General features: G+C 41.4%; 2 protein-coding genes across 2 annotated transcripts; one reads left to right on the forward strand and one right to left on the reverse strand.

The window, feature by feature from the left end:
• The first annotated feature begins 823 nt into the window (after window positions 1-823).
• On the forward strand, window positions 824-10,036 carry LOC139161726 (organic solute transporter subunit alpha-like). Its single transcript, XM_070741238.1, is given in 8 exon segments — window positions 824-871; window positions 873-969; window positions 1,389-1,540; window positions 3,546-3,619; window positions 5,064-5,219; window positions 5,555-5,666; window positions 7,845-8,097; window positions 9,603-10,036. Coding segments are annotated over 8 exon segments (1,326 nt in total).
• Window positions 10,037-12,654: 2,618 nt separating this feature from the next.
• On the reverse strand, window positions 12,655-22,701 carry FTSJ1 (FtsJ RNA 2'-O-methyltransferase 1). The gene is made up of 10 exons (XM_070741239.1): window positions 22,317-22,701; window positions 20,893-20,962; window positions 20,694-20,796; window positions 20,493-20,571; window positions 20,325-20,377; window positions 20,043-20,096; window positions 19,301-19,403; window positions 17,609-17,692; window positions 16,452-16,555; window positions 12,655-14,775 (listed from the first exon to the last, which is right to left on the reverse strand). The coding sequence occupies exons 1-10, from the start codon at window positions 22,435-22,437 to the stop codon at window positions 14,575-14,577; spliced, it is 972 nt and encodes a 323-aa protein (XP_070597340.1). The 5' UTR covers window positions 22,438-22,701; the 3' UTR covers window positions 12,655-14,574.
• Between the last annotated feature and the right edge of the window lie 59 nt (window positions 22,702-22,760).

The raw sequence follows: 22,760 nt of genomic DNA on the forward strand, positions 1-22,760 counted from the left end.
ATTGTATTTGAAATTTGATATTTTAGAGACAAGCCCATCATTCCTGAGTGGACACTGGGCTGAGCAGTAATTTTAGCCAACTTTCCACTCTTTCTTCCACAACTCAACTTTTTCTTCTGCACTTAATGATATCACAAGACAAGGGCTGTCCTAATTGCAACTTCAGCTACCACACTCATTCCTTACCAGTGTGGTGGATTAGTTTATTTACAATTGAAGAGAGGGGGCCAACAAATCCAAGTTTAGATCTCATAAGTATTTAATTTAGTCCATGAGATTCAACTGTTGTGGTTGATATTCCCAAAAAGACATTCTATGTGTTGATAATATATATCTCCCAAAATCCTTTCAGCTGATCCTAGGATTCTGCTTGTGGAATAGGATCTTCAAGGTTTTGTATGGCTTAATACTGTAATACTTGTTTAATACTGGAAAACCTGGCCTACAGATAAGAGTTATTTACGCTCTAGAGCAGTGGTTCTAAACCTTTACTTCACAGACCCCTGGGAAGGGGTTGTGATGTCACAAGATCCATGAAGGCTTGAAGAAATGTGATGGTTTAAATCTTGAGTTAAGTCTTGGTGACCTGTGGGTTTGGTCCATGGTCACAAAAGGTAAAGGGGCTCCATGGTTAAAAAAAAAAAGGTTGAGAACCACTGTTTTAAAGGAAACTAAGCCTGATAGCAGAGTATTCTACAGATTCATACTGCTAAAATGTTAGGACTGTAACAGTTTTTTTAATCTATTGGATACCTTCAGGAATGGCAGGTGAGGAAAGCTGGACTTGGCCCTGTTGCCAAGACACCCACCTTAGCCTGTGTCAATGATTAATTCAATGACTAATGATGAGAAAGGAGGAAGTCAATGGCTGGGGGAGTGGTACCTGTCCCAGTGAGAAGAAAATGGCGCGCGACCCAAACTGCTCCCTTATCAACTATCAATTGCCTCTGTCATCCGAGATCTTCCAAGGTGAGCATGGGGAATTTGTGGAAAGCTGCAGGCCAGATAAGTTGAGGTTCTGATAATGAAGGGTGAAAGTGAGAGAAGGCAGAATAAAGACACCCTCCAAAGTTCCCCAGAATTTAGCCCAAAGGTTTCAATGTTGTTAATTTTAAGACTTGTGGACTTCAACTCCCAGAATTCTGGGAGTTGAAGTCCACAAGTCTTAAAGTTGCCACGTTTGGGGACCCCTGGTTTAGCCTAACGGTTTTGCCGATGATGGCCAAGTAATAACGGGAGTATTCTGCTCAATGCAAAGTTATGACAGGAAGCCCACTCTACAACATTTTGGACTAAAAGGGAGGGAATTCAATAAAAATATGACTTCCAGCAAGAATTAAGAGCGGAGATTGGAATCTCTCCAAACCACATTTGTCTGTTTCCTACAGTTATCAAGGCTCAGATCTGGATTTTCTTAATCCCGGTATTCCTGGGCCTTGTGCAAGTTGGCCTATTTCTGGAACAAATGGGCTTCTTCTTACGACATGGCAAGAGTTCCCACCGCACCAGTGTCTTGCTTTGGATCCTGGGAGTTTATCCGGTAAGAATGGAGAGAAGGAACCCCCACCACTAAGCATCTTACAAGGTTCACTGAACTCCTCCATAGAATACCGTATTTTTTTGAGTATAAGATGCTCCTTAGTTTGTGGGGAGGAAAATGGGGGGGGGGATCTGCCTACCAGGTATTCATCAAGCTAGCATCCTTAGTCTGTTCACCTTCAACACATTATTTTATCCTATGGTTAGGGCTGAAAAAAACATCTTCAGAAGGAGTAGCAATGAAAACAAGCCTGCAAAGACTTGGGGCTTCAGAGGGAGTGGGAATATAAAAATCCTGCAAGGTGGGAAGACCATTAGCACCTTCTTATGGCTGAAAAAGCCTTCTTCAGAGGGAGTAGGAATAAAAACAATCAGGCAAAGACTTAGGGCTGGAAAAAAAATCTTCAGAGGGAATAGGAAGCTGGGAAGATTGCTAGTACCTCGTTAGGGCTGGGGGGGGGGAAGCTTTGAAAAAGCTACATTCATAGAATAAGATGCACCCAAATTTTCAGCCTCTTTTAGAGGGGAAAAAGGTGCTTCTTATACAAAAAATACGATGGTTGGTTTTTAATAAATCTGTGTCCTATGGCAGCTGCCATAAGCAAGCCCATTTTTAAGTAGGACTGCAGCAAAACATAGCTCATAGCTTTCCTTTTCAAGGAAAACTGTGGTTATGACACGTACACTTATGTGCAGGCCACAATTCAGGTCTTCTTCTGATAGATTATTCACTGACAGTCACTTCTTTGCAAATCCACACCAGTTGCTCCTGGAAGATAGAATGGTGCCCTTTGCTTATAGCAGTGATGCTCGGGTAACAAAAGGGTGCATGCATTCACAATAGTGTGCAGCTGTGTGCCCACACCCATAATGCAATGCCCTACACCCCCACCCTCGCACATGCACGCACACACATGTTGCTTGCGTGCAGGGCTCATTGAAGCCTCCGGAGCCTGTGGGTGGCAAAAATTTGATTCCAGCTGATTTTTGGGCTTCCGGAGAATGTGGATTTTTGCCTTTCCCAGGCTTCAGGAAAGTCTCTGGAGCCTGTGAATGGTGAAAAACAGACCCAACAGCCTAACCGGAAGTTTGGAAACGAACTTCAAGTTCAGCTGTTTGGCCATTTTTCACCCTCCCCAGGCTCCGGAGGTTTTCCTAAAGCCCTGGGAAGGCAAAAACGACCTCCCTTTGCCCTCTGAAAGGCCAAAAATCAGCTGGCCAGCACACACAAGTATGCTAGATAGGGTAATGCCTCTCATGCTATCAGATATGGCTCCCCATGTCACCTATGGCGTACGTGCCTTAGGTTCGCCATCCCTGTCTTATAGCAACAAAAATCATGATGAAAGGCTCTTCTTTCAGGGTCTGCTAGATCTGCACTCTAACAATCCTTCACTTGTGACAATATACAGTGTTCCCTTGATTTTTGTGGGTCCTAACTTCGCAAACCTATACCATTTGTTTTAAAAAAATATTAATTAAAAAAAACTTCGCGGGTTTTTTTCTATACCACGGTTTTTTCCACCCAATGATGTCATATTGTTAATAAATAATAATTAGTACCAGTAATAATGGTGAGTAAATAGTTGTTAAGGGAATGGGAAATTGTAATTTAGGGGTTTAAAGTGTTAAGGGAAGGCTTGTGATACTGTCCATAGCCAAAAATTGTGTATTTACTTCGGCATCTCTACTTTGCGGAAATTCAACTTTCGCAGGCGGTCTCGGAATGCATCCCCCATGAAAATCAAGGGAACGTTGTATAGTATATCTTAGAATATCAGTGGCTCAAACTGGACAGTGAAAATGTCACACTATGGGGAAATAAAATGTATACATTCTGCCTAGATGTTCGTTTATCTCTTTTATGGGTGGAGCGGCAATAAAAAAAGAAGAGTAGTGGTAATCTTGGGAATAGAAGAGTGCACAGGAACACTTGTAAAGTGTCTTGCTAGCTATTGACAAATTACTATTTAAAAGGTACAAATCTGTATATTCTCCTCAAACAGGTCTTCAACCTCACCTCCCTCATCTGTTTGTACATCCCTCGAGCTTCCTTTGTCTGTAACTTTGTGGCTTCCATGTAAGTTTCTTTGCATGGGGACAAGGGGTGGTGGGGAGGAATGCAGCTAGCTCCCACTTGTACCACAATTTTTGCTCCAGCTCATCAAAGGACTTGCTGTACTAGCAGCTTTCATCCTTTAAAAAGAGATGCAAAGGGTTTCAGCATTCTAACTGCTGGCATTGAATTATGCTGTAGTTGTTTCTCTGAGCTAGGCCTTGTAGTGGTGTGCTTCAAATTTCACTCTTGGCCCTTTACAGCAAAAGCAGGAAATTGAATCCAAACAGACCTTAGATTCTCAATAATTTCTCCTGCACCCCTTATATAATGGAAAATGTAGAGGGAAAAATCTCTCTTCCTCTCCCTGAAGCCCTATCTGTTGTCCACTGCATGGAAGTTGCCATCTGCATAAGAAAAACTCTTATCTCTGGCAGTCAAACTAGCTTCTTTGAGTCAACTGAATAAGAAAGAAACCTTGGAGGTCTTATAGTCCAACCCTCTGCTCAAGCAGGAAACCCTACACCACTTCAGACAAATGGTTGTCCAATCTCTTCTTTAAAACCTCCAATGTTGGAGCACCCACAACTTCTGGAGGCAAGTCGCTCCATTGATTAATGAATCTCGTGGCTTCTCAATCGAATAGACTATCTGATTAATAAATGTTGGGATTAGAAGCCTTCAAAGAACTCGCAACTGCTACATTTGCAAGCCAAGAAGGGATATATAGGGGTAATTTTATTTTCTTAGCAAAGTCAGTTGTGTTAAAACCTGGGTGGGGAAGTTGGCTATGTATGCAAAATAATGCATTAATATCTGTCCAGTCATCTAACATGGGCAGTGGGGATATGAGCCCTGACTTTTCAGTGCCTGCAAGTTGCAACCCATTGGGGTCAAAACAGGTACTGCTGTTTTTGTTGAAGATGCTTGAGACTTGCTACATGGAAAGCATCTGCCCTCTAACTGAGCAACAATCTTTTTTATTTTTGCTTAAGATACATAACAATACAACGTCTGGGCCATTTAGATGATAAGGTCTCATTCCTTGGGTGAATGTCTTTCTTACCTATGCATACAGATGCAAAAGATCAATTCACTTGAAATTAGTAATTTTGATCTCAAATGGACATACCAACCAGCTGTCATCCCAGTATTTTAATCTTCACTGGAGACCGTGTATTATAGGTCTTAGCCTTGAAAATAGCCATAGGAATAGAAGTCATAGAGATAGAGTTGCACCCCAACACACAAGTTGCCTTACCAATCTCCCTGATAATGATTGCTTGTTGATTGTATTTTTTATTTTCCAAATGGGCAGCCTTGTCTCTGGTAGTTGACATAAGTGCTGAAAATAAACGTTCCATATTTCAATTTGGAATCCCAGGGAAGCCAAACGGGCCACTCAGATCTCCTCCACCTCCTAGTTGGTTGTACTCTTTATGCAATATTTCTATTCTTATTGCTGCAGCTACCACTCCATCACTCTATGGAAGTTCCTTGCCTTGATCCGGGACTTCTTCGGCGGTTCAGATCGCATGATCCAACAGCTGGTAGGGCAGCGGGTTTCTCCGAATCCTTTCCCATGCTGCTGCTGCTGTTGCCTTCCTGAGATTGCTGCCAATCGGTAAGAGCCATTTTGAACCTTCCCTTATTTTCCCTCCTCTTTATAACATAGTGTTTTATTGCTTGAATTTGGTCGCTTGCATGTTGCCAGCCGCGTCTTAGCCAATCCGCGGCCGGTATGCAAATGAAGGAGTTTTGCATACACAATGCATAGCACAGTGTTTCCCAACCTTGGCAACTTGAAGATATCTGGACTTCAACTCCCAGAATTCCCCAGCCAGCATTCGCTGGCTGGGGAATTCTAGGAGTTGAAGTCCAAATATCTTCAAGTTGCCAAGGTTGGGAAACACTGACATAGCACAGTGTTCTTTGTCCTTCGTCTCTCCGTCCCGGCAGAACAAACTTGAGGTGTATGACGGTGGCAGTGTATCAGCTCTCCCTCATCCGGACCATCCTCTTCTTCATCACCCTTATCCTCTGGACTGATGATGAATACGACTACGGTGCGGTAAGTGATTTGGGCCCTGAAATTCATAGACAGTGAGCAAAAGAGATAATTCCTGTAAAGTAGAGAATAGTTTAGACCCGTGATTGCAAACCTATGACACGCATGCCACAGGTGGCACGCGGGCCCCTCTCTGCAGGCACGCAAACCATCAGCTAGCTCAGCTCCACTGCACATGTGCCTGGGCCTCCCACTGACCAGCTGATTTTGGGGTCTCAGACATGCATGCTTTCTCCTCACTTTCTGTGGCCTGTGCCTTCCCAGATCTCTGGAGATCCCACCCCAGCTTTCTTTCTTTCTTTCTTTCCTTCTCTTTCTCTTTCTCTCTCTTTCTTTTCTTCTTTTTTCTTTTTCTTTCTTTCTGTCTGCCCTTCTTTCTCTTTCTTTCTTTCTTTCCTTCTTTTTTCTTTCTTTCTTTCTGTCCTTTCTCTCTCTCTCTCTCTCTCTCTATTTCTTTCTTTCTGTCTGTCTGTCCTCTCTCTCTCTCTCTATATATATATATTTCTTTCTTTCCTTCTTTTTTTCTTTCTTTCTTTCTTTTCCTTCCTTCCTTCCTTCTCCTTCCTTCCTACCTTCCTTCCTACCTTCCTTCCTTCCTTTCTTCCTTCCTTTTTTTCACGCCATTCTCCTTAGACTCCGGGCAGCTTACAAAATGTTAGCAATAGCACTTTTTAACAGAGCCAGCATATTCCCCCCACAATCCGGGTCCTCATTTTACCCACCTCGGAAGGATGGAAGGCTGAGTCAACCTTGAGCCGGTGAAGAGATTTGAACTGCTGATCTGCAGGTCTATAGTCAGTTTTGGGCATGCAAGGCTTTGTCCCCCCCCCCCTTCCCAGCTCCGTTTGGGGAAAGGAGCAGTGATGGGCTCCTACAGGTATGGTCATGTATGCAGTACCTGTAGCAAACTTTTGGTCAGGTATGCAGTATCGGTAGCAAAATTTTATTTATTTTTTTTTTTTCCCCTTCTGGGCTCTGGGTATGTTTTTCCTATTACAGAAAATGAAGTTGAATGTGTATAATTTTAGAAGAGCTGTGCGTGCGTGTGTGTGCATACACTTTATATAGTAGATAATGAGGAATGGGCTACGGCCCGGATGGGGGGGAAATGCAGTGGGGTAGAGAAAAGGGAGCTCCACCCCAGAGCACCCAATTTGCACTGAAAACTCCTGAAAGAAATGCATGGGTCACGCCCACAGTGGCCATTTTGGAAGCCCATCACTGGAAAGGAGGCTCCTCCCCTCCCAGCTGTTTGGGGATGGGAGGCTTTCCCCCCTCCCACCGCTGTTTTGGGATATGAAATCAAAACAGGGGGGCACGTGTGCATACATGTGGGGGGTCACACGCACATATGTGCAGGGGGTGGGACGTGCTGGAGGGGGGAAAGGTTTGCCATCACTGTCTCTAGAGGCTTTTTCCATGGATATTTTCTTGGGTGGGTGGAAATAATTTATCTTCCATGTTTGATCAATGGACATTTCCATTGGATTGCAGTAACCGGAATGAACACCACGGAATTACATCTTGTGGAACAATGAAGCTTGTCTTGGTTATCACCAAGATTTGGCTAAACAAAGCAACCTGACTTCAGCTATCCTTCTATATACTGATGTTATGGATAACGGCTGTCTCATTTTGAAAGTAATGCATATATAACTGACAGCTGTGGAATGTGACAAAATGCCATACTATAGTGTGGAAGGCTCCTTTCCAAGTTCCCCCATTGCATCCCTTCCTGTATTATGAGTAAATCTGCATCCCAAAGTCATTAAAGATGCATATTCCTCACTGAACTTTGTCTTCTAGTTCCCAGCAAGTAATCCAAAGAGAGTGAAGGAAGGAACCCTGCAGGCTCAGTTTTGTAATTGATCAAACAGTATTTAGCTCCTGTAAAAAGCTAAAGGAAATGAAACAAATCCATCTTTAGGGTGGATGTTCGCTTAGATAAATTATACAATTTTGGAAGAAACTAATACCTTTAATAGTCTAAGCAGGGGTCCCCAAACCTGGCAACTTTAAGACTTGTGGGACTTCAACTCCCAGAATTCTCCAGCCAGCTTTCTTAAGCAGAAAGATTTTCATCCTGCCTTTCAAATTCAGGACGGTTAAAGCCAACTGACACCATGTGTGTGGGTCACCACTGAGAAGACCCTCAGTGTGTCATGACTTTTTCTCTTCCAGGTGGGCTACACCAATCCCAATTCCTACATCAATGTCATCATAGCCGTCTCCACTTGCCTTTCCTTCTATGGCTATTTGCTCTTTTACAAGGCCACAAAGCCAGCCCTGGATGGCTACAAGCTGCGCTACAAGTTTGTTTGCATCATTCTGGTCCTTGTCCTTTGCGGGCTGCAGAGTGGAATCCTGGAAACGATGGGAGCCTTGGGTGCCATTCCTTGCAGCCCATCTCTCTCGCCTGTTACCCGCTCCCAAAGTAAGTCATCTCCATGAGGCACAGTGGCTTACAAGTGGAACGGGTGGGCTTACAAATCGTCTTTTTGACGATACAGCAGCAAACAACCGGCAAAGATTTTTGCAAGTGGCCACTTAAAACTTTTAGCAAGTCTCATCTTCTGTGCCTTCTCTGCAGTGTAGGATTTTTTTCCCCTTTAGCAGTCAAAAAATGAGGAACATAAACATACATACATACATACTTTTATTAAATTTATATGCCACCCATTTCACTATCAAGCAACTCTGGGCAGTTCACATCACGAAAACAATAAAATAAAAACATTTGAGATCTTAGAAACGCTGAAGGTTAAAATATAACAAAACAATGGGTAAACGAAGAACCAGTACATGATCAAGATGGAGTTGGGATCTTCCTAGTCCACTAGCCACTTCCAGCGTGGAAAACCCCCAATCAGAACCCCAAGGCCATTGCCACAGGCACAGCCAGGCTGTGAGGCCCTTTTGGAAGGCCTCACAGGCCTACTCAATTCCATGGGTAGCAGTTTTTCCACAGATGTGGGGTGGTGGTGTTGGGGAACTAGTTTCGCACATTTAACTGTGTATGACTAAGAATGTTTTTGACTAAGATATTTGCCAAAGTAAGTAGTATTTTATACACTTAATGTATATTAATATTATTATTATTATTATTATTATTATTATTATTATTATTATTTAGATTTGTATGCCGCCCCTCTCCGAGGACTCAGAGTGGCTCACAACAAGCAATACAAAATACAAATCCAATATTAAAAACAATTTAAAAACCCTTATTAAAAAACAATCATACAACCCGAGCAAATCATACATAAAACGGAACAGCCGAGAGGTATATCAATTTCCCCATGCTTGGCGACATAGGTGGGTTTTCAGGAGTTTGTGAAAGGCAAGAAGGGTGGGGGCCAGTCCTAATCTTCCAGAGGGCCGGGGCCGCCACAGAGAAGACTCTTCCCTTGGGTCCCGCCAGACGTTGTTTTGTCGACGGAACCTGGAGAAGGCCAACTCTGTGGGACCTAATCCGTCGCTGGGATTTGTGTGGCAGAAGGTGGTCCTGAAGGTATTCTGGATTGCATTACTAAATTATTACTTGTATCTCTGGGCTATCAGTTGGATATCTGCAAAACCTCAACGTTTCCTCTATGTGTATCTTTGACTACTCAGATTACTTTTCATATTCCTTAACACCTAACAGAACTGGTCCTGATGCCCCAAAGGTTGGAGGCTGCTGTCCTAGGTAATTGGGAGATACAGCAAATAACATCCTTTCTGTAGGCCTTTTCTCCTTTTCTAAGAGGTCTGTAAGGGGCGTGCATAAGTGCACTTATGTGCCTAATGTCCCTGTCCTACTGTCTTATTATCCTTTCTATTACTACGTTCTACTTATGTTATGTTATGTTAATATGTACTATAATACTATACTTGTTTGACAAATAAATAAATAAATAAATAAATAAATAAATAAATACTTCTCTTTTATCTTTCTAGTGATCTACTACTACGCTTTGGCCATTGAGATGTTCCTTATTGGCTTATTTGCTCATTATTCTTTCCGAAGAATTGAACCCTCCATGGAAGCTGAGCAGGTCATCCAGCCTCCAGCCTCCCAGACCCAGGAGGGCCCTTCTGGTCGTTGTAGCCCCGCAGACGGTGTATCTATGGAGGGAACAAACCCTGGCTACCTCTGTGATGAGGCTTTCTGTACAATCGAACATTCTCCCCTGGACCGCTTTGATTTCATTGTCAAGGAGCCCGTGAACAGACAGCAGCCAAGCTGGGGAACTGGCTTCCCGAGAGGGGGAGCCCTGAAGACAGAGGGACTTAAGTTAAGCCTACAACAACCTGGAACTGAAGTGTCAAGTGAAACCCAAATCCAATCCCACATTAACAAAATGGAAGCAAATGGAGCCTCTGCTGTATAGCCACCCATCTTTACAGAGGACAGACCCATATTGAGGGGTCAATCCAGAAGAATGCGTAATGTCAAAGCATACAGAGTGTTGTGGAGGGATACTGAACTCCAGGTATGACCAGGCAAGAACGTGCACCTTTGTGCAGATATGCCCAGAAACATAATATTGTGGGAAATTTCACTGCTTTTGTGTTAGGCAGAGAACCTTTTGTTCCAGCCATGCCTAAACTGCCTGGGTAGATTGTGAAGACCTGTTGGGAAAACAGAACCATTGTTTTTTTCCTCTGTGACAGGGCTGTCAAACTCCCGGCCCACAAGCTGGCTGCTTCACAAACTGGCCACACAATTTAATGAAAGGGGAAAAAAGTCCCAATATGTCACATGATGCCCAGTAGTGGTTTGCACATGCACATGTGCAGAAGCTTCCCGGCCGGGTGAGTGGAGCCTCCTGCCGCCACTGGTTCACAGAACTAGGCCGAACGAAAAGCAATCCACTTCTGGTGACGCCGTGAGTTTGCTCTATAACAACCATTCTTTATACTTCTCCTTTTCCTCTGACTCTTTCCAGAAGCCTAATTTATTTTCTTGTGAGGAATTTTTCAGGTGGTGCAGAAAATTAAGAGTGAAGGCTCCCCCTTGTTCAATAATAATAACTTAGAAATATACCATCAAGCCACTAAATTACTATGGATTAAAGAATGGGTCAACCTTGAAAATCCTAGAATTTTAACAATAGAAGGCCACGATATAAATGAAGGATGGCACGCACATTTGTGGGAAAAAGAACGTTCAAAACATTCTCATTTTAAACAACATCAAATTCGGAATACACTGTTGACATACTGGCGGAAAGTTAGGAAAAAACACTATAATGAAATACCCAGATGGCTATCCACACTAGAAGCCCAAATTCATCCAAATATAATTAGCCAAGAACAAATAATAACCTATGAAGCCCTGATACCAAAGGAAGTCTAAAAACTAGAGAAAGACTTAAAGAGGAGGGCATAGTAATAGATTGGCTACCATATTACCAAATTCAAAGTAGATACAAAAAGGACTTGGTGAAATCTGGAATATGTAAAAAACAAAATGAAATAGACAAAATATTGACAGGATCTGATAAAAAATTTATAACCAGAATGTATACTTATCTACAAAACTATGAAAACATCGAATAAATAGTTAAACCTAATATGATAGCTTGGATGACTAACTTTGGATATGCAATTCAGCTAGAAGACTGGGAAAAACTATGGTCAGTTAACTATAAGATGACTTTGTCAACACCATACAAAGAAAATCTTTATAAAATGTTCTTTCGATGGCATTATGCGCCAGCGCACCTAGCCAAAATGAATGTAAATATTAGTAACAAATGTTGAAAATGTAAAAAAGAGGTGGGAACATACTACCACATATGGTGGAAATGTAACGAAGCAAAAAAATTCTGGATCCGAATCAGGACATGGATGGAAGAAATACGGGGCTACAAAATTGAGATAAAACCGGAAATGTATCTATTAGGCATAATTAGAGGCAAACACAGCAAAGAAAATTACTACTTAATAAATCACTTACTTACTGCTGCAAGATTAGCATATGCACAAGTTTGGAAACAAGATAAGACTCCAAACAAAGAAACGGTGATTAAAAAAATATTAGACTGCACCAAATTTAGTAAATTAACATATGAGATTGTTGTCTAAATGTTTTGTAAGTCAAACAAAATAAAATAAAAATGAATTTCAAAAATAATAATAATAATTAATAATAATAATTTATTAGATTTGTATGCCGCCCCTCTCCGAAGACTCAGGGCGGCTATTACAACTCTGCTTGCAGTACTCACTAAACTAAAATATGGTGGGCTGCTTTATGGTGTCATGCGTCGTACAAACCCAGGCACTATAATTAGATTAGGATTCAGCACCCTTGAGAAAACCTAGAAATTTGGATTTAATCTGAAGACTATTGTGCTTTAAGAGAAAAAAAAACCTGGCAAACAGTCCACTCAATACAATGAAACCAGAAACACTTAAAACATGCTGGACAGAGACATTAAGAACATCTGGTCAATTCAGGAAGAATGCTGCTGATTAAAGGTCTCTGAATATCTTCCTGGAACCTATTAATTTATTTAATCCAAGAAAGTCCTGTTTATAGCTGTACAAAAATTTCAGAAGGATGGGAAAAAATTAGGCTGTATTTTTCAGAGTATAAGACGCACCTTTTACCCCCTAAAAGAGGCTGGAAATGTCAGTGCTTCTTGTACACTGAATACAGCCATTTTTGGCCTCCCGAAGCTGAGCCTCCACATCTCAATTTTTTCAAAAATGGGTGCATTTTTTTTGCAAAAATTGGGTGTGCGGAAGGTTTGGGAGGCCTGCAGAGTACTTCTGGGGGCTGGGGGAAGGCATAACTGCCTGGTTTTTGGGAACAACGGGCCCATTTTTGCGAAAAATGGGGCGCACAGAGGGTTTGGGAGGCTTGCAGAGTGCTCCTGGAAGCCGGGGAGGAGAAATACCTTTTTTTTCTTACTTACCTCTTTGAAATCTTGATGCGTCATATGCACCGGTGCCTCTTATAGTCCAAAAAATATGGTATATACTGAAGAAAGCATTGACGAACTGATAAGATGTTATTAAAACAAATGTTGCAGTTATAGCACAGAGGAATTTACCAGGCTTTTTGAGCAATAAAATAGGGAAAAAGGTATAAACCAATCAGGAATTAAGTTAATATCTTTTAAGCTAACAAGAAGAAGCTCATATGCAGTTTTTCTCCTAGAACTGACATTATTTGAACACTCCAGTTATCCATTATCTCCCTTTAGAACAGAGCTGACAAAGATACTAAGGCCCTGGTTGCACAACACAATTTAAATGGTAAACCTACCAAGGCTTCAATTACCTCAATAGGCCTATTTACTGCCTGGCGTGAAACCATGCTCTCTTCCTTCACTTTCAGTATCTATGATTGAGATGAAGAGCCTTGCAAAAACACTCCATCTCCGTGACTGCTTCAATTGTCATCCTCTTGCAGATTTCGGGGTGGCAGTGGAGCAAAGTGAAAAAGGGACGCCAAAGAAGTGACCGTGGTTTCAACCATTACAAGTTCACCCCTTTCGAAGGGGGGGGGGGAGAGAAGAAAGGCAGGAAGTGAAAAGGAAAGAAACAGCCTCTCAAGCTGCTCTCTAACAGCCAGGCTGACTAACACAACAGCCCTGCACAATAGCCTCAGCCAAACTCTGTTACAGGCAGTCTACTTCTGAAGTCCACTGCTGGATAGCCAGGTTAGAAACATAGAAACATAAAAGACTGACGGCAGAAAAAGACCTCATGGTCCATCTAGTCTGCCCTTATACTATTTCCTGTATTTTATCTTACAATGTTTATCCCAGGCATGTTTAAATTCAGTTACTGTGGATTTACCAACCACGTCTGCTGGAAGTTTGTTCCAAGGATCTACTACTCTTTCAGTAAAATAATATTTTCTCATGTTGCTTTTGATCTTTCCTCCAACTAACTTCAGATTGTGTCTCCTTGTTCTTGTGTTCACTTTCCTATTAAAAACACTTCCCTCCTGAACCTTATTTAACCCTTTAATATATTTAAATGTTTCGATCATGTCCCCCCTTTTCCTTCTGTCCTCCAGACTATAAAGATTGAGTTCATTAAGTCTTTCCTGATACGTTTTATGCTTAAGACCTTCCACCATTCTTGTAGCCCGTCTTTGGACCCGTTCAATTTTGTCAATATCTTTTTGTAGGTGAGGTCTCCAGAACTGAACACAGTATTCCAAATGTGGTCTCACCAGCGCTCTATATAAGGGGATCACAATCTCCCTCTTCCTGCTTGTTATACCTCTAGCTATGCAGCCAAGCATCCTACTTGCTTTTCCTACTGCCCGACCACACTGCTCACCCATTTTGAGACTGTCAGAAATCACTACCCCTATTTAGGTTGTCTATGATTATGTGTATACGTTGGAGGTCAGAGTTTATTATTTATTTACTTAATATATTTGTATGCCGCCCAACTCCCGAAGGACTCTGAACGGCTTCCAACAGATAAAACAAATTCTAAAACAGTATAAAACATCCAATAGCAAAATCCCATTAAAAACACGTATATTCTCTCCAACGTTCATCGTTCAAGTTCTTTTGCATTTCAATGTGGCTCCAAAGGCTTGCAATAGTACCCATGTTCCCCGAGAACATGGCAGAGGTGGGTCCCACTTGCCTTCCCTACCAGTCCACATCGGGATGGAAGTGCGCTTTTGGCAAGCTGCAGCAACTGGAGGGCTGGTTCGGGAGCGTGGACTTTCTGTCATTGTTGTCGATTCGGTGAGCGGTAGTAAATTTCCGCTACCGGTTCTAAAAAAACCAATCCGAACCAGCAACAACCCACTACTGGAACATGCCCCCTCTAAGTTCCAACTCTGGAGACAAGCCCATCCTTCCCACTTTTGCTCCTCGGAAGATAAGATGTAGTTTTTCAACCTGGCACAGGGTCACAATGTTATCTCGCTAGTTGTGTGATTACGTTAGACTGACAGCTCCTCCAGGGCATCGACGACCTCAGTCTCCAGAGGAACATTTGAAGCCCCTTGCTCTGGCAGCTGAGACTGGGGCCCTTGTTCCTTGGTAAGGAGGTTGTGTTTCTTTAGGAAGCAGGCTTCTTCGTATGCTGGATGGATGGGCGGCTGGGTCGGGGGCACATAGGTATATTCCTTCTCAGGATCCAGCTGACCCAATGGAAGAAAGAGAAAGGCTTAAATTAGATTACTTATTTGAAAACTGTCCCTGGTTGATACACCAGATCCCAAACATTTCTTCTTGGAGTACTGCAGGCTACTTCTGCTGACTGCCGGCTGCCAGCAGTTTGGGTCTCACCGGCTCAAAGTTGACTCAGACTTCCATTCTTCCGAGGTGGGTAAAAGGAGGACTCAGATTGTTGGGGTCAATATGCTGATTCTGTAAACCGCTTAGAGAGGACTGGAAAGCACCGAGAAGCTGTATGTACCGTATTTTTCAGAGTATAAGAGACACCTTTCCATAGTTCCCTCTAAGCTGAGCAGTGAGCAATCACTCACTTAAAAATCATCATCAACTCAGAGTTTTCCAAACCTGCCCAGAAGCCGAGAGGGAAAGAGTGAGAGGGAAGGAGAGAGAGAGGAAGAGAGGAAGAGAGAGAAACAGATAGAAAAAAGAGAGGAAGGAAAAGGAAAAGAAAAAGAATGGGAGTAAGGAAGAGAGAAAGAAAATCAAAATCTAGTTTGAAACTAGCTCAACTATTTAAGTGGCATTTTGATATTGATAGTTGCCCTATTATGAGCTCACTGTTATAGACACACAGTACAGTATTTTATTTTGAAATTCTCTGAGGCAAAACAGGGTGGGTTTTTTATTTATTTGTTTGTTTGTTTGTTTATTTTATTTTATTATTTCTGTGCCGCCCAGTCCCAAAGGGACTGCCGCTCAGACAGTATACTTTTCGCCCCCCCCCCCCCAAAAAAAAAATTAGAGGGAACACTGCACCTTTCCCCCTAAAACTGAGACATCTCCCCCAGGCCAATATAGTTTATGTATGGTATGTTGTGTGTATGTCTTTTCAAATTATGGATTTTTAGATATTTTTAAATATTGATTTGTGTTGTACATTGTTTTTATTATTGCTGTGAGCCGCCCCGAGTCTACGGAGAGGGGCGGCATACAAATCAAATCAAATCAAATCAAATCAATAAAAGAAGCTAGAAATTTGGGTGCATCATATACTTTGAATGTAGCTTTTTCAACCCTGAATGTAGCTTTTTTTTCCAGCCCTAATGAAGCACTAATAATCTTCCTGGCTCTTACAGGCTTGCAAGCTTTTCCATTGCTACTCTCTCCGAAGATGATTTTTTTCAAGCCCTGTCTTTGCAGGCTTTTTTTCATTGCTACTCGCTCCGAATAAAGGTTTTTTTATGCCCTAACCAAGGGATAAAATAATGTGCTGAAGCTTATCAGACTAAGGATGCTAGCCGGATGAATTCCAGGTAGACAGATTTCCCCCCCCAGCCCATTTTCCTCCCTAAAAACTAAGGTGCGTCTTATACTCCGAAAAAATATGGTAAGTCTAAGTGCTATTGCTATTTTCAACTTTCTCTCTGCCTGCTGTCAGGTTTCCTTGCCAAGAGTTCTAGATTCAAATTGTGATCCCCTTGCTGGAGAACAGGGCTGCAAATACTACCCCCGAGGCTGGCCAAAGAATGGGATGTGCGTCTATCCATTCAAATAGAGCAAACCTGCTGCTTAGTTGCCAGGTTTGAATTCTTTCACAAATTCAAAGATCAGCAAGTCTGGTTCATGTGAAAATGATTTTGGATGAGCCATTTCTGTTTATTTCCTACACCTCCTACGCCAGCAGGACATCAAGCCTTACCTGTAGCGGGTAAGTCCGATCAGAATCATAAGCACTAAGATCACCACAAGCCAGGAAAGGGACAATGACCCGATTGGGACCTTCCATCTGATTAAAATCCACATCTGCAGTGGGGAGATGTCATAAAAGCAAGATGACAATTATTGCCTGGTGCAAGACCTCCTAAGTATTGTCATCACCTAAACATTCTTAAGATTTGTTCTACTTGTGCATCTTTTTCACAATTAAGTTTCTTGCAAGGCAGAAATTTTCTTAGGAAACTTCATTTTAGGGCAGAGGTAGTTTTGTGTTCTGATATTTGTTCAAAGAAACAATAAACAAATTTCTCTCCTCCTCCTCACCTCTACTACTAACTTCTCATATTTGTCTGCATATACCCTTTAACTAGGCAAAATGGTGCGTCACTGGGCAACAAATTGTGAACCGAGATACCTCAAATGGGCTAATTTACCAATACATTCACAATGTAGAATTGCTGTACAATTTAATATGAGTTACTTTCAAGCCAGAAACTCTCTGAAGTTTTAAGAACTTTTGAAGGTAATACAATTAGGAATTCTGCTATTGTTGAAGCCATTGGGGAACCTGGGAATAAAACATTTCTGAACAATGACCCAACGGATCACAGGTTATCTAGTTTTCCTTCAAAGTTGAGGACATTTTACATTAAAATGCATTATAATCTAGGCTCATAATTAAGGTCTGGGCATCCAAAATTGCACAGGTTAATCTCTTGCTGGTTGGAAATAGCAACATTGAGCCATTAAAATTTGCCTTCTGGTTTCTCCATTAAAGCTTCCTTCTTTCACAAAAGATTCTTTCCTCCCTTTCCTTGACCTTCTTAGTTTCTCAAGAGGTTTCAACTCATTTCAAGAGCAGGTATCAAACAAGTACCCCTGACCCAGGTCAACCTCTTTCCGATGCAGGAAACCAATTAGTATTGCATCTCAGACAGGTGGACATCCAACTTCTCCTTAGAAGCTTTTAGGGAACAAAAATTTCCCTCAAGACAACAGCATTGATCACTTCCAGAATCCCATCACTTACACCGTTTCTACAAATAACTTAAACCATTCCACCCCTTTTTTCAGTACCCTTCTCCCAAATTTCCAACACATCATCATCAACAATACCCTCTTCCCTTCAAGCTTTCTTACCATAGCAATGATCCAATAAAGGATTGGACATGTTTGGCACATAGCCTTCAGGGGGGCTGTAGTTTCGGCAAACAGCAAAGGCTTCTGGAAATGCAAAGGAAGTTAAATCTTTGGATACCTCTTCGTCAGTCCTCTGCAGTTCCCTCAATTAAATCACAGAAGAGGGGAAAATAGCCTATTGCTATGTGCCTCAAATAAGATTACAATGTGCACTGAAACATTATATATATAGTGTACATTCATAGACCGAACTCTCACTGGATAGTGCCATAGTCAAGAAAAGTGTACAGGGAAAACTGGGCTTTGCTAGAAATGGTTGTTGTGGGATTTTTTCAGAGCAGAATAGGCTGACTTGAGGATTGGCAAGAAAGGGAACCTTGCTGTTCTTACAATGCATAAGAAACCCATTAATGGCAGCCCATACGTGGGCAACCCGCTACATTTCTATGGGTTATCCTCCTAACTCAGATCCTTTGACACTTAGGAACTAGGCGTAAAGCTACAGAAGTCAGATGCGACGGTAACACTAAATGGCAACTCTGTAATTATAAGTAAATGAAAAATTATACGTCTTAGAAATATAGTGGAACATTTCACAGGTAAAATTTTGTGGGAGTTTTTTGTATTGAAGCAAACAAGACTTACTGAATTAAATCCAGAAAAACTATTCAGAAACTAAAGGATACAGGTACAAATTAGACTTCGAAAGAAGAATTGTATTTTCCATTCAGAACTGAATGGCAATATACAGTAGTTTGTTTCATTTAAGATTTCAGTATTTAAGTTTTATTTTATAACCACAAAATACTATTTTTTTATTTTGGAAGAAAAGGAGGAAAAATGAATGTCCAGTTTATGGGTAAAATAAATATGTGATTAGGAGAAACTCAGAGATTATTTATAGTATGAAACTGACATCCTACTTCTAGAGCTGCTCAGTCTTTCAACTATTTGACTGGAAAGAGATGGGTGTTTATTTTGAGATTAAAACTTGGATTTTATTAAAGGTTTTCAAAAGAGCAATAAAAATAATACAGTTAAAGAAAAAAAGGACGAAAGTTCAGGAAAGAAAGAAAAGCAAAATAAATATCTCTCCCCTCATGGCCTTCCATCCTCTACAATTTTTTCACCTCATCTTAGGCTGTTTTTCTTTACAAAACACACGCTCCAATATACAATATTTTTTCCATTACAAATACCAATACTTCCAAAAAAGCCTACCCCAAGTAGCAACTTATCCTATTGAAATAAACATTCCATATCTCAACCTTAAGCTATAACCAAATCCACATTTATGTTTATGAACCCCAGTATCTCACTATTAAAAAAAGACTGAAATTTAGCTTAATAAAAGAAAAATAGTTTCTACTTTAAAAAAAGTTCACTAAACTTTGTTAATTTGAATAAAAAGATGGTTAAATGCAAAGCCAGTTTAAGTACTATAAAGTTCAGATACGTAAAGTAACTATAGTAAACAAAAACTTTGACACCTTATTAAATATAAAGCAAGACCGAGATATCACATTTTTCCAGTTATGGTATCAATGAATACAAAAAGAGCCACCCGAAGTAACAACATATCTATGATTCCACTCAAGCTTTCCAGCTCTGTCAGATTTGTTGCACAATTCTCCATGAACTAAAAATGGACGATACGCATTCAAGAAGCAGTTGTAAGAAACTGCTACTCACCAATGCTAGAGTTGCGACTACTTCGAGGTTTGGCACATGTCACATCAGGGAAGAATATTTTCAACTGGGAATAGAGAAGAGTGACATCCTTCCCTCGGAATATCTGAAATGGGAGAACAAAATGCTACCACATATCTGGATTGGCTGCATTGTTAGTGTCACAGAAACTACACACAAAAAAAAGAGAAACAAGGAATTCAGAGGGTTATAATGAATTCAGGAACATCAGCGGCACAGAGAGAAATCCAGGGCACCTCCAGAAGAAATGCAACCTTAGTACCTCTTGCAGTAATCCCAATCTGAAATTCTGTGATTCCAAGATCACCAACCCATCAATTAAAACGGAAATGACAAAATGCAGTACTGAAACTTTCAGAGATCTTTATCCAACAATAGAAGACACACAGTTGCAACTCTTTGGACATTGATGACCCAACAGCTCCCAACAAACATTGGCAAATAATGATCTGAAGTCCTATCTAAGTTACTTTGCTAGCCAAGGTTTGGAAATACCTGCTATTCCCCAGATTATTGCTGAAATAGGTGAAATCCACCTTGATCAGACTTACAGCAGATTCAGATCTGTACTTGCCCACATTTGTTTCAGCACTGCATAAGTTCATTCTTTAAGGCAAGAACTGGTAATGGGAAACTATTATTCACATTCCAACCAGCAGGCTTGAATAAGTGATACAGAGAAGGGCTTTGCTATATCCAATGATTCTTTGTCTGCATGGCTCACCTTAGCAACAAATGTCCCCCCTTTCTTTAGGACATGCGTAGTGATGTTCAAGGCCTGGATGAAAGAAGAAGAAAAAAATCAGAGGGATGGCTAATTTAGGTAAAGTATTTTTAAGATCTGCTGGTGTTTCTGTGGCAACAGAACTACAGTACCTCTATCTCATACTATTTTGGAAAAGGAGAGGAAGAAATTTAGAAGGATAAAGAAAAAATAACCTCCCATAGAATCACATGTGGTGTGGTTTGGTCATCAAACATGGTAATAAAATTAGATTATACGTACAGCAAGCAACAGCTGGGCTTGAATGTACTCATCTATATCATGTAGTCCAGTCACTGAAAGAACAAAGGAAACATTCATTAAAGTTAGCAAATGCAGCTTCTCCCCCACCCTCTACAAGAAAACTGATGTCAGCCTGCCAAAGTTGGAAATCCCTGATAAGAGATTTACCATCAGGGGCTCCATCACATACAACCAGATCGGCTGGTTGCCCCTCAAAATGATGAATGATTTCCTGAGCTGTTGAAACCTAGAAAGAGAAGGGGAGAAAAGGAACATGGTAGGTTGTTGTTGTTGTTTAAATAGGGGTCTTGTTCTGCCCTGGGCTAGGATGGGAGCAGAACATATATGGTTTCATTACACAACATGTACCTTGGTGATATCCCCTTGGATTTGAATGACTCCTGGCAATGGAGCCATGGCTTGCAAATCTACAGCCACTATTTTGATATCTGCATTTTTAGGATCTTCTCCTCTGGAGAAAGGGAAAGAGGAGAAAGTAGGATGAAGTTGCTCTGTCCCTGAGAGAAGCATAACCCTCCACCACACAGAAGGTAAATTGTTTCCTCACTTGAGCTTTCGGCTCAGAACTTGACTCCAACTACCAGGTGCTGCACAGAGATCCACAGCCCGGGAGACACCTGGACAAGGCAAAAGAAGAAATGGTTGCATTATTCCAATACAGTACTGTACAGCCATAAGGAGGAAAATTACAAAACGTAGCTTCTGCTTTGTCTTCTTAACGGTGACACAAAATACGCTTTGTAAAAAAAAATGGAAATATTTGCAAAAAAAAAATATAGTACAAAACTATTTGTAAAATTTTATTTTAAAAAATTGTAAAAATTCCAAAAGTCTTATCTCTGCCTCTCAAATAGCATTATTCTTTTCTGCGAACAAGTAGCATTTTGCACATGTTCAGTGGTAACCTTTCTTTCCTGAGTAGTGTGCTTATTTCAAGGTAATCATCACAGTTAATGTATGAGTTTGAAGACACAAGCTCATAAATCCTGAAACGTGATGATGTTCAGCCATCATGTTCGAAGAAGACCTTGACATCTACCAGGTTGTAACTTGTGGGCTAAGGAATTGTGGAGGGGGAATGTCAAGACTTACATGTGAATTTGATTAATGTGAGGGAGAGGCGGGTCTTGGAACATAAGGACTGTTTGATAAGCTATAAAGAGCCGGGATGGTGCAGTGGTTAGAGTGCAGCACTGCAGGCTAGTTCAGCTAATTGCTAGCTGTAGTTCAGCAGTTCAAATCACACCACCCGCTCAAGGTTGACTCAGCCTTCCATCCTTCCGAGGTCGGTAAAATGAGGACCCAGATTGTTGGGGGTGATAGGCTGATTATGTAAACATCTTAGAAAGAGCTGAAAAAGCACTATGAAGTCTAAATGCTATATATATTCTGTCTTCTGTAGCATTCTTAACTCCATGAAATTTCCCAACACATGGGAAAGCCATTTTTCTTTTCATGGAAAAATACTAATGTTTATAGAGTTAGGGTTAAAAGTGTGGAGATCTAAGTTCAAGTCCCTACTTGACCTATACCTGCATGATTTTAGGTCAGTTACTTCCAGGACTATTTTGAAGGTAATGTGGAGATCATGCATGAGCCTTATATTCTTGAAAGAAAGAAAAATAAGTAGAAGTATTAAATAAATCTCTTTTATAGGTTCATGGGATAAGCCAGGGATCTAAAATGTGTCCTTTTAGATATGCTGCTCATACATGCGGCCCCCTTCAAAGTGCTGGTGGTGGCTGGAATTATACTGTATAGGACAGTGTTTCCCAACCTTGGCAACTTGAAGATATCTGGACTTCAACTCCCAGAATTCCCCAGCCAGCATTTGCTGGCTGGGGAATTCTGGGAGTTGAAGTCCAGATATCTTCAAGTTGCCAAGGTTGGGAAACACTGATGTAGGAGGATGCATCTGGAAAACGGCTGCTTTCAGTACTTGATGTGTCGATCACATAACTAACTCCCTACCTTGAAATAAGTGATATTCCTCATCCAGCTGCAGAAGTTTGAACGCGCTGCGAGCTCGCCACCCTTCTTCCTTGGCCAGACGGTAGTAAATATCGCGTTTGTCTTTGGAGGAGCGTCCCATCTTGCCTTACGTGTAGCTTGGTGACTGCGGTAGCTCTTGAAAACACCTCCGGATTCCGAATGTAATTTACACACAACGAGCGTGACACCGAAAACACATCCAAAGCAAAGCTCCGCGACAGTCCCCCACAATTGGCCCGGTAAACGAGTTACTGTATCGCGCTGCATTCTGGGAGTTTGGCTGTCGTCCTAACGCTTAATGAGAAGATGACGCTCTACAGCAAGGGTCTTCAACCTTGGCCGCTTTAAGACTTGTGGACTTCAACTTCCAGAGTTCCTCAGCCCGCTGGGAATTAAAATCCACAAGTCTTAAAGTGGCTTTGC

Source organism: Erythrolamprus reginae, chromosome 2 (genome assembly GCF_031021105.1).
Source record: "Erythrolamprus reginae isolate rEryReg1 chromosome 2, rEryReg1.hap1, whole genome shotgun sequence".
NCBI classification, from domain to species: Eukaryota; Metazoa; Chordata; class Lepidosauria; order Squamata; family Dipsadidae; genus Erythrolamprus; species Erythrolamprus reginae.

Coding starts and splice junctions, on each gene's coding strand:
- FTSJ1 (XM_070741239.1), bottom strand. CDS start 22,437: ATGGGACGCTCCTCCAAAGACAAACGCGATATTTACTACCGTCTGGCC. Junction 20,797..20,892: donor GTTCTGAGCCGAAAGCTCAA/GTGAGGAAACAA, acceptor CCCTTTCTCCAG/AGGAGAAGATCCTAAAAATG. Junction 17,693..19,300: donor TAGTCGCAACTCTAGCATTG/GTGAGTAGCAGT, acceptor TTGCATTTCCAG/AAGCCTTTGCTGTTTGCCGA.